Raw genomic sequence first — 13,943 nt, forward strand, 5'->3', positions numbered from 1 at the left:
TCAAATTGTAATTGCAATTTTGAGAACTAGCCTCCAATATTTTTATTTTTAAAAACATCTAAAAGGATACATTGACTTAGAAATCCATGCGACTAGACGTAATAGGAAATTCTGTTCCATTCTGAAGTTTCAGGTGTAATTTTCCTGTTAATAGTAATGTGCAAATTTACTGAAATTTGTTTGTCAGTTTAAGAACACTGGCCTTAATCATTAGATAGTTTGTAAACACCTCCCCATTTTTCCTTTCTGAAAAATTCTCTGCTATCATTTAATTCAAATGATCAAAGCTCTTCCTATGTTTCTAAAAAATTTTTAGCAAGGTCTAGGTAGAAAATGTACAGTCTCACTACTCTGAGCTTTTGAAGAAGAGGCCAGCTTAAATTTTCAAAATGTCTAAATTAAAGTATATTTTAAATAAATATCAGCTTCTGGCCTTTTAAGTTCCTCTGGGAATGCGCAGTTGCTAAGAAATTGCTATCTTGCTTTCTTTAAAAAAGAAATTTTAATTAACACATTTTTATGTAAATCAATGTTACAAACATGTTTTAAAGCAGTGGACTCAGTTAAATGAGCAATAAGCATCCCCACTCCAATTAATTAATTTACGCAGCAAAATCCTTCTTCATAAATGGTGCTGTTGCTGCACACCAGGTTCATTTGCCCGCTGCCTGTCCGAGAAGCCAATAGGCTGAGTCAGCAATTTTACTGCCGAGAAAGAGTCTATTCTGCATAGTGCTAAGCGGGGAGAAATTTCCATCTCCCCAAGTATTTGGAAGACAAGGGTTTTAAGAGTAGTTTGACAGGTAAAGGATTAGGCAATTTGGTTTGTTAACTGGGGCAAAATTATAGGGATGCAGAAATCATCTTTTTGTGTTACTCCAGTCCCTGGGGTCACAATTTCAGTTGAGTCAGTTTCTTGGTATGGGCCACTGGTCTGGGTGGGCCAGTTGATCCACTGGAATGCGGGGCCTGGAAGATATCTTGAAAACTACCTTTAGGTTTCGAAAAGATGATGTTGTCTACGGAGAAAATTAGGAATTTTTATGGACGCCAGCTATGGGGAGAAGTTAAGAGTCTTTATTACCACCAGCTGCAGTGGCTCCGGAGTGACAATTACAGGGGGACGGTAATTAATTATTACCATTATTTTTAGCTAGGCCCATGCATTATTTTTTGCTAGGCCCTTAACACAGTTCTCACTTTGCACCCCGTTATTGAAGGGCAGTTTCAATGCCAGTTCCTCTCAGACCAAATTATTATGGATTCTGATTAATGAGATTTTATTTCGTTTCCCTCAAGCCTCTTTATTTTCTTTTAAGAGTATTTGTAAGGAGAAGACTGTCAGAGGGATTGTTTGGGAGTAAGAAAATGAAAGTGTGTCTTGGTTTCTGAAAGCCTTTTGACAATTTCCTGAGGCCTAGTAGAGTTCTGACAAGGTAATTGCCCTTCTCTTGACAGTGATAGAAATTACAGCACAGCCAAGTTTCAACTAGCGGGGATATTTCTGCAAGTGTAGCATTTGGCATTAGGTTCAACAAAGCCAAAACCAAGCATGATTCAACAAGATGTGGCAGTAATTTTACATAAGTATCATACCTGCCAGCAAGGTGATACCTGGGATGATCAAAGAATGTTGAAATTCTTAGAATTTCAGAATTTGTAGATCATCTACCATCTTCCCTCCCTGCCATACTCAAGTACCATACAGTGAGAAACATGAAGCCCAGAGATTTTTAATGACATGCCAATCAATGTTCCTATAGTCTGTAGGTTGAGAAGTCAAGACTAGACATCAGTTCTCTGGAGTCCCACTGAAGAGTCGTTTGTACTACCTCGTACTGCTCACAGCTAAGACCAGAAGCCATCTAGATCAGAGGTCACTAAACCATTCCAGCTGCTGCCTGTTTTTGTATTGCCTGTATGTTAAAAGTGGTTTTTACACTTATTTTAAATGATTGGAAAAGTAAAGATAGGAATAATATTTTGTGGCATGAGAATGTTATATGAAATTCAAATTTCAGTGTCCATAAATGATGTTTCATTGGAACACAGCCACACCTGTTCTTCTGTGTAATGACTGTGATTGCTTTCCTTTTACAAGGGCAGAACCGAGTAGTTGCAACAGGAACCATATGGCCTACAAAGCCCAAACTATTTATACTCTGGACCTCTATAAAAAGTTTGTTGATCTGGACAAGTACTTGCCATCATAGTGATTTGGAGAGAAGAATCCTCTGGATTTAATAGCAATGGACCAGATTTCCAAATCCAGTGCCCATCAGCATACAACAAGCTTCAGGCTCCTTCATTTAGATTAAAAATCCTATTGTATCCAAATATATTAAGAATACAGGTTAACTTTCATAACACTGACACCTGTGTATATCTTTTAAGGTTACTGATATCAAATTGAGGGAGAGCAAAGACATCATCAATATCTACCCCTAACTTGTCACATTCAGATGATCATGTGTGGAAAAGAAGCACTGAGGATGGCAAAGTAACCACTCAGCAGAAATGTGATATTAATACCTATCCATTCATTCTGTACCCTCCTGATAGTGCAAAAGTGTTAGATCTGGTGGTATGATAGAAGTCACTTCTGATCATCTTGGCACCTGTGTTTCTTCTAATACACAGGACATAACCTAAATGTGTGACCTGGCTTTTTGCCTGGTATTGACTAGCAGAATTGAAAAGAATTGAGTTGCAGACCTTAGGAATTTATCCAGGCTTCCCCTATTTTTCTTCTATCTATTTTATTTCAACCATCATCCTTCAGGGCAAAGACGTGTGTATATTCCTTTGAATTCTACACCAACCTGGACACCCTGTATAATTTGAGTTTCTTTTAGTGAGCCAGGAGGCAGTAGAATAAACTCTTCCAGTGAAAAGCTGGAACTAAAAGACCACACAGAAGCCTATATATTAATCTCCATCCAAAGTACAGTATGGAACTGACCCGTGTTATCATCCACTATTTCTAGACTTAATTCTCTGCCACTTAATCAAAGTAAAATATAGGAGGAGTAATGAAATCACAGAACTGAGTGTTGGCAAGGTCCCTAGTGTTTAGTCTCACTTTTATGAATAAGAATACCAATGTTCAGAAAGTCTCAATAACTTGCCCAAGGTTACATAGCTAATGAATGAAAAGGCCACGTGTATCACAAACTCAGGTGTGCGAGAAGTGTTCAAGTCCTTTTTTCTGTTTTGCCAAGTTAAAGTTGACCCCAAGCCCCAATCTGGCATTCTACTTTTAGTCCATGTTGGGGCTCCTTTTCATTAAGAAGGAGCAAAAGTTCTAGGGTATTATGAAGCTCCCAAACATCAGGGATGTCTCCTGGTCATTGGTGCCACGACCACACTGGTCACCACTGATGGCCACTGTCTCAGTGAACACTTTCCTGTGGTCCAGAGGCCCAGTCTTTCTGTCCCATGTTAGAGACTGAGGAGTCGATGGCGAGGGTAGAAACCCCAGTATCTAGCATTCAACCCACATTCCTACAGCCTGCAACTGTCCCCAGGCAGCCACCACCAAGAGATGTGTGTCAATGCATTGACCCCCGTCTTGATCAAGTCCTTCTTACTCTCTCTGCCTCAGATACCTTGATTTCTCTCCTTTGAGTACACCTAATGTAATCCCTTCAACTTATGTAAACTTTTCTAAAGACAGGAAGGAAACAATTCCTACTTCGCACCCGTATTGTGAACCTCCCCAGAAGCACAAGGCTAAATAGTGCCTTGGCTACCTACCAGACATGGAGAGAGGAAGAAATACTTAAAGAGAACATACATAAGTTAATATTTCAATAAATTGTCCTATAACATTCAGAACAACAAATCTTAATATATTTAAAATCATACAGTTGTTTGGCAACCCTTGGGATAGCAGCTGCCAAAACTTCCTGCTTTGGAAAGAGCCATGGAATAGTGATGAAGAATTCCACCTCTACAGTCAGACATGCTGAGTTTGGATCTTGGCTCTAGACTTAGTAACTGCATGACCATGGAGCCTCCTCCAAGGAGTCTTGAGGGCAAATTAAACTCTCTAGCCTTTGTGTCCTCACCTGTAAAATGTACCAACCTCAAAAAGTTGTATGACAATTAACTAAGTCTTGAAATATTTCAGTATGGTAAGTTGGCACGTTGTTTAGTGGATGGTCTGCACTTTTTAGTGCTGTCTCCTTTAGGTAACATCACCTCACTGCCTATTTCCTCCTTGGGAAAATAAAGACACGGTTGCCCACTTTACAGAGCATGTGTATGTGTGAGGATTAAATTAAATAATCATGGCATATTAGTGGGCAATCACTACATATTATTTATAAGAAAAAGTAAATAAAACCTTAAAAAAAAAGAAGGCTGAGAACATGGGGTGCAGGAGAAGTTAGCATTCTGCCCATTTAACAATTCTTTTGTCATCGGGATTATTTGATATTTGAGGATCATCATGATTGTATGCCCATACCAGGTTTCTGTTTGCATCTGATTCTAATTGTTTGCTAATGCTTTAACCTGCCAAGAGGTGATGAGTGGTTTCTTTAAAATGAAGCCCTGGGTAAATGGGCAGATAAAGTTATTTCTGCTATTTTATCAGACTTCATCAGGATGGAGGGTCTCTTAACCCAGTGCCAGTAGCCTTCCTTCAGTGTACCATTGTGACCTAGACCCATTTCAGACAGCACACCTGGCTTCTTCCAGACTTTCCCTGAACTCTGGCCCAAAAGACAAAGTCACTCAAGAGGGAACATTGCTCCATAACCTCTGCCAGACCGGACACAAGTAGAACAAGGAGGAGAGCAGGGTGCCCCAGATGCTTTTGAGGGATGAGCTCAAAGGATGAATCCTTTAAACAGAAGGTTGATGCTTTCTTTAAAGCAGGAATCACCAGTTCAAGCAAAGTGGCACAGATGTGAACTAATAACCATGTCACAATTGGAACAGCCAGATGGGATAGCCAGCAGGTCCCCGTAATAAATGATAGCCTGTTCTTAAGCCAGGTCTAGGAAACAGTCTACAAACAAGACATTCTGAACTGAAGGTGACCACAGTCACAGTTTGGAAAATAGTCTCCACATGTGCCACAAAAGAGGAATTGGTAGTTGAGAAACAGGCTTGTTAATGACACACCCACGCTGTTTGCTATTAATCAATGTCAATATGTCAATTTGACAGCAATCTCCAACTGAAGAGTATAAGCCAGTCGGTATCAATGAAAATCCAACAAAAGTGTACAGTCCATAAACAAAATGTTGGCACTTTATCTTGAATCTAATTTTTGTTGATTTGACTCGTAGTAGTGAAGCCAGTGCTTACTTAGCACATGAAAATACTACTCAGAAAGCTGGAAAGAAGATACTTCCAGTTTGTATTTATTCTTTTATTTAAAAAGTAAGTTTTGAGTATACCACTGGATAAATAAACCATCAGGATAAAAATAAAATTCGATATATGCATAACATACCAATTTGGAGATCCATTGTCACTAGCGAATTTGTGGCTGCTATTGACCTTCAGAGACTAAAATGTCATAGAAACAGAAACGAAAACTATTATGGATTTATTTTGTACCTTCAGATAGTATTATAGCTATGCTTTCTTGGGACTGGTAAAATTCCAATATTCATATATCAAAGAAAAATGTTGAATATGATTTCTGGAACTACCCGGGTACTCAGACCAACTGCAAGTTGACCTTTACAGAATCGGGGTATGGCCTGAATGTTTGTATAAAGCAAGCTAGTCAAGCTTCTAGTGACTACTTTTCCCCAAGCTCTTCCTACATTTTTATTTCTTGCATATGAAGAGCAGAAGGAAGAAAGCAGCTCTTTCATATAAAAGAGCACTATTCTTCATTCTTCCTTAAAGAACCCCACCTCACCCCAGACTGGTCCAGTCTGACTTTCAAAGGTGTGGCTTCCCAAAGAGGAAAATGTCCAGTCATCCTGGGAATCTTTCAAGTTTATTTATGAAATCTGAGCTATGAACACTAAATGGGGAAATTCCATGATAGTATGGTTTGGAGACTATTGTTTTCTATACAAATGCAGGTAAGCCCCTAGAAGCAAAACAACTCATAACGCATAACTCAGCTGTGAGATATCTGGTGATAGAAATTAGTCTATTTAAAAATCACTTTGGGGGGGGGGGCAAGGGCAACATACGTAACCTAAACATCTGTACCCCCATAATGTGCTGAAATAAAAATAAAAAAAAAATCACTTTAGTGACCACCTGCCCACTGGAAATCCAGAAAAAAGGCTGGTGTCTGGAGACCTCACATGGACACCTGTATTTCCTCTCTCCTACCTCTCTTTAAGCCAGTTCTAATGGTAGGGACCTTAAAGCAATTTCTCAGAATGGTCTTGGACATGCCCACTTCTCATTAGTTGGTTGTCTGTCTTATTGCTTGACAACATATCCCATATTCTCCTAAGAACATTTAGTGATGCAACTGTTATAGATAAACTCCTGGAATGGCAAGTTTGGAAAGACTGAGGGTAGACAAAGACAACATGGAGATTCATCATAAACTTCTGCTCATGCACTTCTGGGTGACTGGGCCAGGACACAGTTGTCACCTGACCCTCTGAGCAAGAAAGGTTCATGGGGAAAGTTATCAAGTTGGCAAAGTTTGGGCGCCCTCTGTCTTTACAGGAGGACTTCTCTAGGTATGACCATTTTTACGCTGGTGTTCACTGCCTGGTCACCTTGTTGCCTTGGCATTGCATGGCGTTTTGCTCTTCTTCCCTGTGTCATCCCCTACTTTAAGTTCAGCTCCATCTTCATTCTCCATCAAAAGACCCCATGCAAGTCTACAAGCACCCACTATGTGTCAGCAATGTGCGAGGTGTCTTGGCAACTGTGGTTGCCAAGACAAACATCTATGATACCATCAACATCTATGATACTATTATTAGTATCTATGGAAGTCATGGGATCTCACACTCAGTCTCTGTACCTCAACGGGCTCTTTCCATAGAAAAGAAATAATAGAAAAGGTTGTTCCAGGAACATCTTCAGTTCAACTTACGTGTTATAATCACCCTATGGTAGTCACTTGATCTCAGAAGGGAAAATGACCAATTTTGCCTGGGTAAGCTGAGAAACGCATCAGAGAAAAGATGACACATTAGATGGATTTCGAAGAGTAAGTGGAGCTCCCACTAGGGCAAAAAGATCTATGTAGAGGAAAGAGCACATATGTCAGGGAAGCCTAAAACAGCATTTCTCCCAATCCCTCTGGAAATTTCCAGAATTAACCAGAGGCCACTGGAACTAGAACCAAGTTGCCTCATGCCCAAGTCAGTGGCCTTTTCACTACCTGCTATTAGGACCATGCCCTTTGGGATGCAGTCTCTTTAGGTAAAAGCAAATTTGGCAAATGATTATGTGCCCCTGTTTTAGCCTTAAATTTCAGTTTCTCTTTCTGCTCCATAATATATCTTTGATAATACAAAGTTTGAAATTACAATTTAAACTTTTAACTTTCCACCAAATCTTGAGTAAGATGGACTCTGCCAAAACACTCGTTTTACTGTGTCTTCTGACAACTTTGGGAATAAAGACATTCTGGTTTGAGAAGAAAGGCAACCTGAACAATGTGACCTCTGATGAAGGGCAAAGATCGTTCATCAAATGTCTTCTTCAACATTAAATGCAAAAAATCATCTTTGAGCTGACGATTTAATACCTTCAAAAGTTTAAAACCTCACCATTCTAGCACAATAAAGAAGCTAATATATCAACTTACATGAAATTGTGATATACACTCTGTATAGTAAAATGTGTTGACCCTTATGGTAAAATATGTTGACCCTTAGGTTGAAGGAAGCATGTTTAAAATGGCCTTAAATATGCTAAAAATACTCCTCTAACTTAAATCTGAGCAACTGCTCCTACATTCTTTGGATGCAAATCATATCTCTCCACTTGTACATTTTTCTGTTCTGTCAAATGCACCATCTAGACAGCACTGCCCAATAAAAACACAATGCAAGACACATATAATTTTAAATTTTCCAATAGCCACATTCAAAAAGTAAAAAAGAGTAAAATTAATTGAATAATACATTTTATTCAACCTATTATATCCAAATTATTATTTAAACTTGTAATCAGTACAAAAAATATCAACATACTATTTTACATTCTTTTTGTTGTTGTATTAAGGCTTCAAAATATGATACCTATTTTACACTTACAGCACCCCTACGTTCAGACACTAAATTTTCAATGGTTAATGTAAAATGTAATCCTATCAAAATAATAAATTTGTGTCTAGTGGAAAACATTTTACAGTGCTATAGTTTTAGAAGTTAAATTAATTAAAATTAAATAGAATTAAAAATTCAATTCCTCCACTGTACTAACCACATGTAGCTAGTGGCTACAGTATTGGACTGTGCTGATCTAGAAGTTCAAGTGATATCAAACAAAACATGGGAAGCATCAACCTTTGCTGCCAGCAAAGCATGAGGGGATTATGTTTAAGGAACGGTCTGAGCTGAAGCATGTAAAAGGTGATAGAGAGGTAAAAACATAAACTTTGGATTAAAAGTAGATTATTTCTTTTGTTTTTTTATCTGAGACCTCTTTAAGTTTCAATTTTCTCTTCTGTAAAGTAATAATACCTGCATTGTTGGGCTCCTAAGATTAAATGAGATAACCTAAATAGCAGGCTTAGCACAATATCTAGTACATTCCAAAGATTCAATAAATTATAACTAGTTTTATTTGTATCTATGGAAGTCATAGGATCTGTTGGCATTTAGGTGTGGGCAACCTCTGAGCAGGTTATAATTTAATTAATGACTTGTGGGATGTAGGGTAGGAAGAGAGAAGATTTGTGGTATTTTTTGGAAATTTCATTGCATTATGAAATACAGATAGAAAAGTGCACCAATCATAAGCGTACGGCTCAATGGATTTTCACAAAGCAAACATACTTGTGTAACCAGCACCCAAATTCAGAAACAGAACAGTCAAGAGAATCTCAAAACCTTTCTCGAGCTCCTAACAAAAGTAACCACTAGCTTGGCTTCTAACACTATAGATTCATTTTGTCTGTTTGCAGACTATATAAATGGATTCACACAGCCTGTGCTCTTTCAAATGTCTGACTTCTTTCATTCAGCAACATATTTGTGAGATTTATTCATGTTGTTGTGTGGAATGGTGGTTTGTTCTTTCCCAGTGTTGGTATAAATACCACACAATTTATTGATCCATTCTACAGTAGATAAACATTTGGTTTGTTTCTAGATTAGGGGAATGACAAATATTCCTGCTATGCACACGCTTGTGCAGGTCTTTTGGTAACGTGTATGTACTGGAATTTGAGTTTTCATTTTGGTGATGTGTATGTACTGGAATTTGGGTTTTCAATGTTGGGCTTGTTGCAAAGAGAAGGCTCACTCCTATAATTTCATGTGTAGGTGCCTTGGATAAGCACAAGGAGTTGGAGGACCTTGTGGCTAAGTTCCTGAATGTAGAAGCAGCTATGGTCTTTGGGATGGGATTTGCAACTAACTCAATGAATATCCCTGCACTAGTTGGAAAGGTGAGAATTTGTTAACATAATTGTCTTCTATTGTATCATTCCTAAGAATTATACTTTAAGTGGGTCCTTGTTAGAAGTACAGCTGAGAAGGTCCTTTTTAAGGAGAAACAAATTGGATATCTAGATTTTTCAATAAATGTGTCAGCTTAGTCTGGCAAATCTCTTCATCATAATATTACTGATTATACACTTGCAGCCCTAGATGTGGGTCAAAATTCATCTTTGATGATATTTTAATGAAATCAATCAAATTTTTAGGCTCCTAAATCCCCATAAGCAATGTAGCAAATATTTATTAAGCCCTTATTTAAAAAAAACATTTTTCCTATGTTAGTCATTCATTATTCAATAAACCGATTATTGAGAACCTACTATGTCCTGATATCAGGCAAGATACAGGACATACAAAGATGAACAAGACCTGTGCCTTGTAGATTTCTGTAGTTTACAGTGTAATAGGGGAAATAATACACTAAACAGGATGAATACCACAACAAAGGCATACACCTGGATGAGGAAGGACAAAAGAGTTGCCCTAAACTCTTCCTGAGAAGGTCTGCAAAGTCTGGGCAAAAAATAGTAACATGAGAATAGAATTTTAACAGGAAGAAAATTACTTCCTTAAGACAAAGAAATGGGAACAGCATATGTAAAGTACATAGGTTTAGAGGAACTAGAACATAAGATAGCGTTTGAAGGAGAGACCATTGATGAAGGCAGGGACAAATTGCAAAGAGTCTTACAATATAAATTACGCCAGAGTTTCTGAAAACTGTTCCTGAGAAGAATAGGAAGTTTGGTTGGTTCATTGTAAGTGAGTAAGTGCAATAATCAAATTTATATTTTTTAAAAATCTGACTCATGACAACTACATGAAATGTATGATCTTAGATCAAGTTCTGCATTGAAAAATATAGAAGGAAATATAAAATTTTTAAAAGATAGTAAGACATTATTAGGACAATTGAGGAAATTTGAGGTTGAACTACATATTAGATGGAAAGTGTTGTATAAATATTGAACTTCTTGGATGTGATCATTGCCTTGTGATTTTTGTAGGTGAATGTCCTGTTCTTAGGAGATACATGATAAAGAATGTATAGATGAGGTATGAGGTTTACAAATAACCCTCAAATGTTTCAACAGAAAAATTATAAATATACACACACATGTCTACAGTATGAAGATATGGGAAGTTTTTCTTGTTCTTTCCTCAAAAACTTAAACACATCATGTGTTAAATTACCAAAATATAAGGGAAAACTCAAAGATTCTGTGTGGTCATGGAAGAAAAATGTCCCCAATAATTTGTCTCCACATTTTTGGTAAAATTAAACAGTTTTACAATTTAGAAATTTTTACATTAAAAACGAAAAATAACTTCAAACAGTTATTTCTATGCAGCAAGTTAGACTGTCTGTATCCACTTACCTCAGACTGAATCGCCATCCATATAATTCCAGATTCAAAGTGTTTTCTGTCTATGTGGGGTGTTAATATAGCAGAGAAAGAATCAGAAAGTAAGAGCTTGAAATGTCCTGCCCAAAAGACTCTCCTTTTGAGTAGGAATAACCAAATCCATCCCAAATATTAAATAATTTAAAATGGATTTGAAGACTCCCAGCAAGACTGTAACTCACCCCCAAATATATCAGTTTTCATCTCAAAGATCAATCCTTTAGATTCTACTTGGTACTTAACCAAAATCTTAGATGAACTTTTCTGCTGAAATCCATACATAAATGTTCCAGTAAAGATGTTAACTCTTAGTATAATTCCCATCTCCATCAGCTAATTGCTATATAGGATTTTATCTATATAGACATCAGATTAAACTCTTGGCCTTTTAAAATTAAAGAGGGCTTCAGGAGCCTGTGGTATAGGTTTTAGAGTGTCTTCCTGTTCCCACAAGTTGTTTTTCCTTCATTTTCTTCATTGGCTTGTGTTTTGTGTGCTTGTTTTCTGCACAGGGATGCCTCATTTTAAGTGATGAGTTAAACCACACATCTCTTGTGCTTGGGGCACGACTCTCGGGTGCAACCATAAGGATCTTCAAACACAACAGTGAGTATCAATATATTTATTCAACATGTACCAACTTGCTCCTAGAAGAAAGTAAAGATTATTGATGGGCCTTTGTTCTTGCTCTTCAAAACTGGCAACGTAGCCTCATGGAACACAATTATGTTTATTTATATTCACTGCTGGCTTGTTAACCTCTGGTGACCTGGAACAAATGGTTGAAGTGCATTAAACATCCAGATTGTTAAGTGTAACCCAAACACATTAACGTCACTGTTAGTGGTCTTGCAATGTGGCCTCTGAAGACATGATTGATCTCTTAGGGCTGCCATTTAATTATCAGAAGTGTTATAACTCTTTCTTTTCTATAACTCTGTCTTGGAAAGTTTGAAGACGTAAGCTTTGTGTTATATTTAGGTATAAAGTGAGCTTGTTCCTTAGTATAATGCCTTCTTTCACTATGCCCACCCACAGAATGCTCAGATACCCACCCGCCGAAACTTCACTGAAAGGTCCTTTCAGGCTCCGGGTTGTGTGGTTGGGTGGTGAGGAGGAGGCAGAAGGCTATTTCTTGTTTAGGGATTTGACAAGGCAGCATGGAAAGTATCAGGAAACATTTTGAAGGAGGTAGGGGGTAGGTGGACACCTGAGCTCTCTTGTCCAGCTCTGCCCCTGACTGTTATGTCACTTTGTGCAAATCCTGTAATCTTTCTTGCATTCAGTTCCCTCATCTGTAAAATGAGGGTGTCAAACTATACGATGTGTGAGGAACCTCCCAGTTAAAAAGTTTTGATTCTAATTCATTATTGTGAGGAGGGAGGCAAGATGGCAGACGAGAAGCACCTCCAGCGAGAACGTCTCTGCAAGAAGGAGAAATTTTAGATGAAAGAGAAAAAAACAAACAGACAAACATAAATCAGATGAGATTCGGAAGCAAGGGTGCCTGAACCTACAGGAGACTCCACAGGAAGAGGTTGTGGAGCAGTAACTGAAAGGAGAAAGGCATCGGCAGGGATTAAGCTCTATCAGAGAGGCTTGGAGACCAGCGAGAAGGGTAGGTCGAGCGGTTAAAATTCCCCTCCCTTGCCTATCGGATTGCTAGTGGGCTCCTGAGCTGCTGGAGAGACCTACAGACACCAGCCCAGAGACTGCTGCTGCCAGTGAGCGGAGAGTCTCTTGCAGACAGGGCACCAGGCTCCCAGCTCCCTCAGGGCACCTCCGGCCCCACGGACCCCAGCTGGTCATCAGGCACCATATTGCCTTTGTCCTGCCTGGGGGGTCTCAACTCCTCAGGATTCATCTTGCGAGACAATTTAACCACACTGCTTGGAGACATCCACGGGGAATGGGGCTCGGACCTTTCCTTTTGGGCCCCTGCAGTGGACTGAGGGGTGCTCGGACTGTGAGCTCCCTACCCACCGGCCCTTCCTGGTGCTGCTTGCCCCATGACTCCAGCAGAGCAGAGCAAATCCCAAGGCAGAGGGACATTGATCCAGCGTGGGCACCCCATGGGTGACTTGGGACCAGCATTCTTCTGCCTGGCATGGTCAGGGATTTATCTCCAGGGCCTGCAGGCCAGATCCCTTACACCCAGGTCTCAATCACATTGCCCAGGGCCACACAGGGGATATCTGTGAATTAGTCTACTGAGGTGTGTGTGCCTTCAGGGGCAGATCAGAGTGGGTCCTAGCTGTGTTGTGCTCCAGGGGCAACCCTCCTCCCATGGGAAGGCCACACTCCCTGCTCAGGCTGGGATCCTGGGCAGGAAACCTCCGCCTGCATCCCAGTCATAGGAGCCCAGTTGGCTTGAGGTCCTGCCTGCTGGCAAGCAGAGGCCCTAGGAAAAACCGCAGAATAGGGGAGGATGAAAAGGAGTGAGGCCTGCTCAAAACTGCCAGACTGTGGGTCTCAGACAGCCCTGCCTCCACACCCATACCTTCTGGTTGAGTGGGGCCACTTCAGCCCCTCCCTGACAGTTTTGCCAGAGGCAGGGAACAGACCCCACTAAAAGCATTTGTGGAGCTTGAGGGCAGGCTCACCCAACCCATCCCCACCCAGCCTCACTCCCCCACTGGCCGCTGCTAAGGTGGAGAATAAGGACACACTTGGAAGTCTCAGGGCCCCACGCACCACCTGAGGCACTAGAGTGCCTCTCCAAGGGAAGGAGAGGTGGTTACAGGACCCCAAAACAACACTGCAGCTTGCTCCTCCTGGCAAATGCGACCTACTGACTCATCATACAGGGTGTGGTCAATTCCCACCCACAAGCACCACCTACTGGCTCAGATATTAAACTGGGCGTGTCATTATCTAAACACAAGTCCAAAGGTAAGAAGTAATAGCTGCTCCAGTTGGG

General features: G+C 39.8%; 1 protein-coding gene across 1 annotated transcript in view; it reads left to right on the forward strand.

Moving 5' to 3' along the window:
* The window catches only part of SPTLC3 (serine palmitoyltransferase, long chain base subunit 3), a 151,960-nt gene that overhangs the window by 71,332 nt on the left and 66,685 nt on the right, over positions 1 to 13,943 (forward strand). Inside the window, exons 5-6 of the mRNA XM_012640440.1 lie at positions 9,441 to 9,565; positions 11,536 to 11,629. Coding sequence (XP_012495894.1) covers positions 9,441 to 9,565; positions 11,536 to 11,629 — 219 coding nt within the window. The remainder of the gene's footprint in view (positions 1 to 9,440; positions 9,566 to 11,535; positions 11,630 to 13,943) is intronic.

The sequence above is a fragment of the Propithecus coquereli genome, unplaced genomic scaffold (assembly GCF_000956105.1).
Source record: "Propithecus coquereli isolate 6110/MARCELLA unplaced genomic scaffold, Pcoq_1.0 Scaffold153, whole genome shotgun sequence".
NCBI classification, from domain to species: domain Eukaryota; kingdom Metazoa; phylum Chordata; class Mammalia; order Primates; family Indriidae; genus Propithecus; species Propithecus coquereli.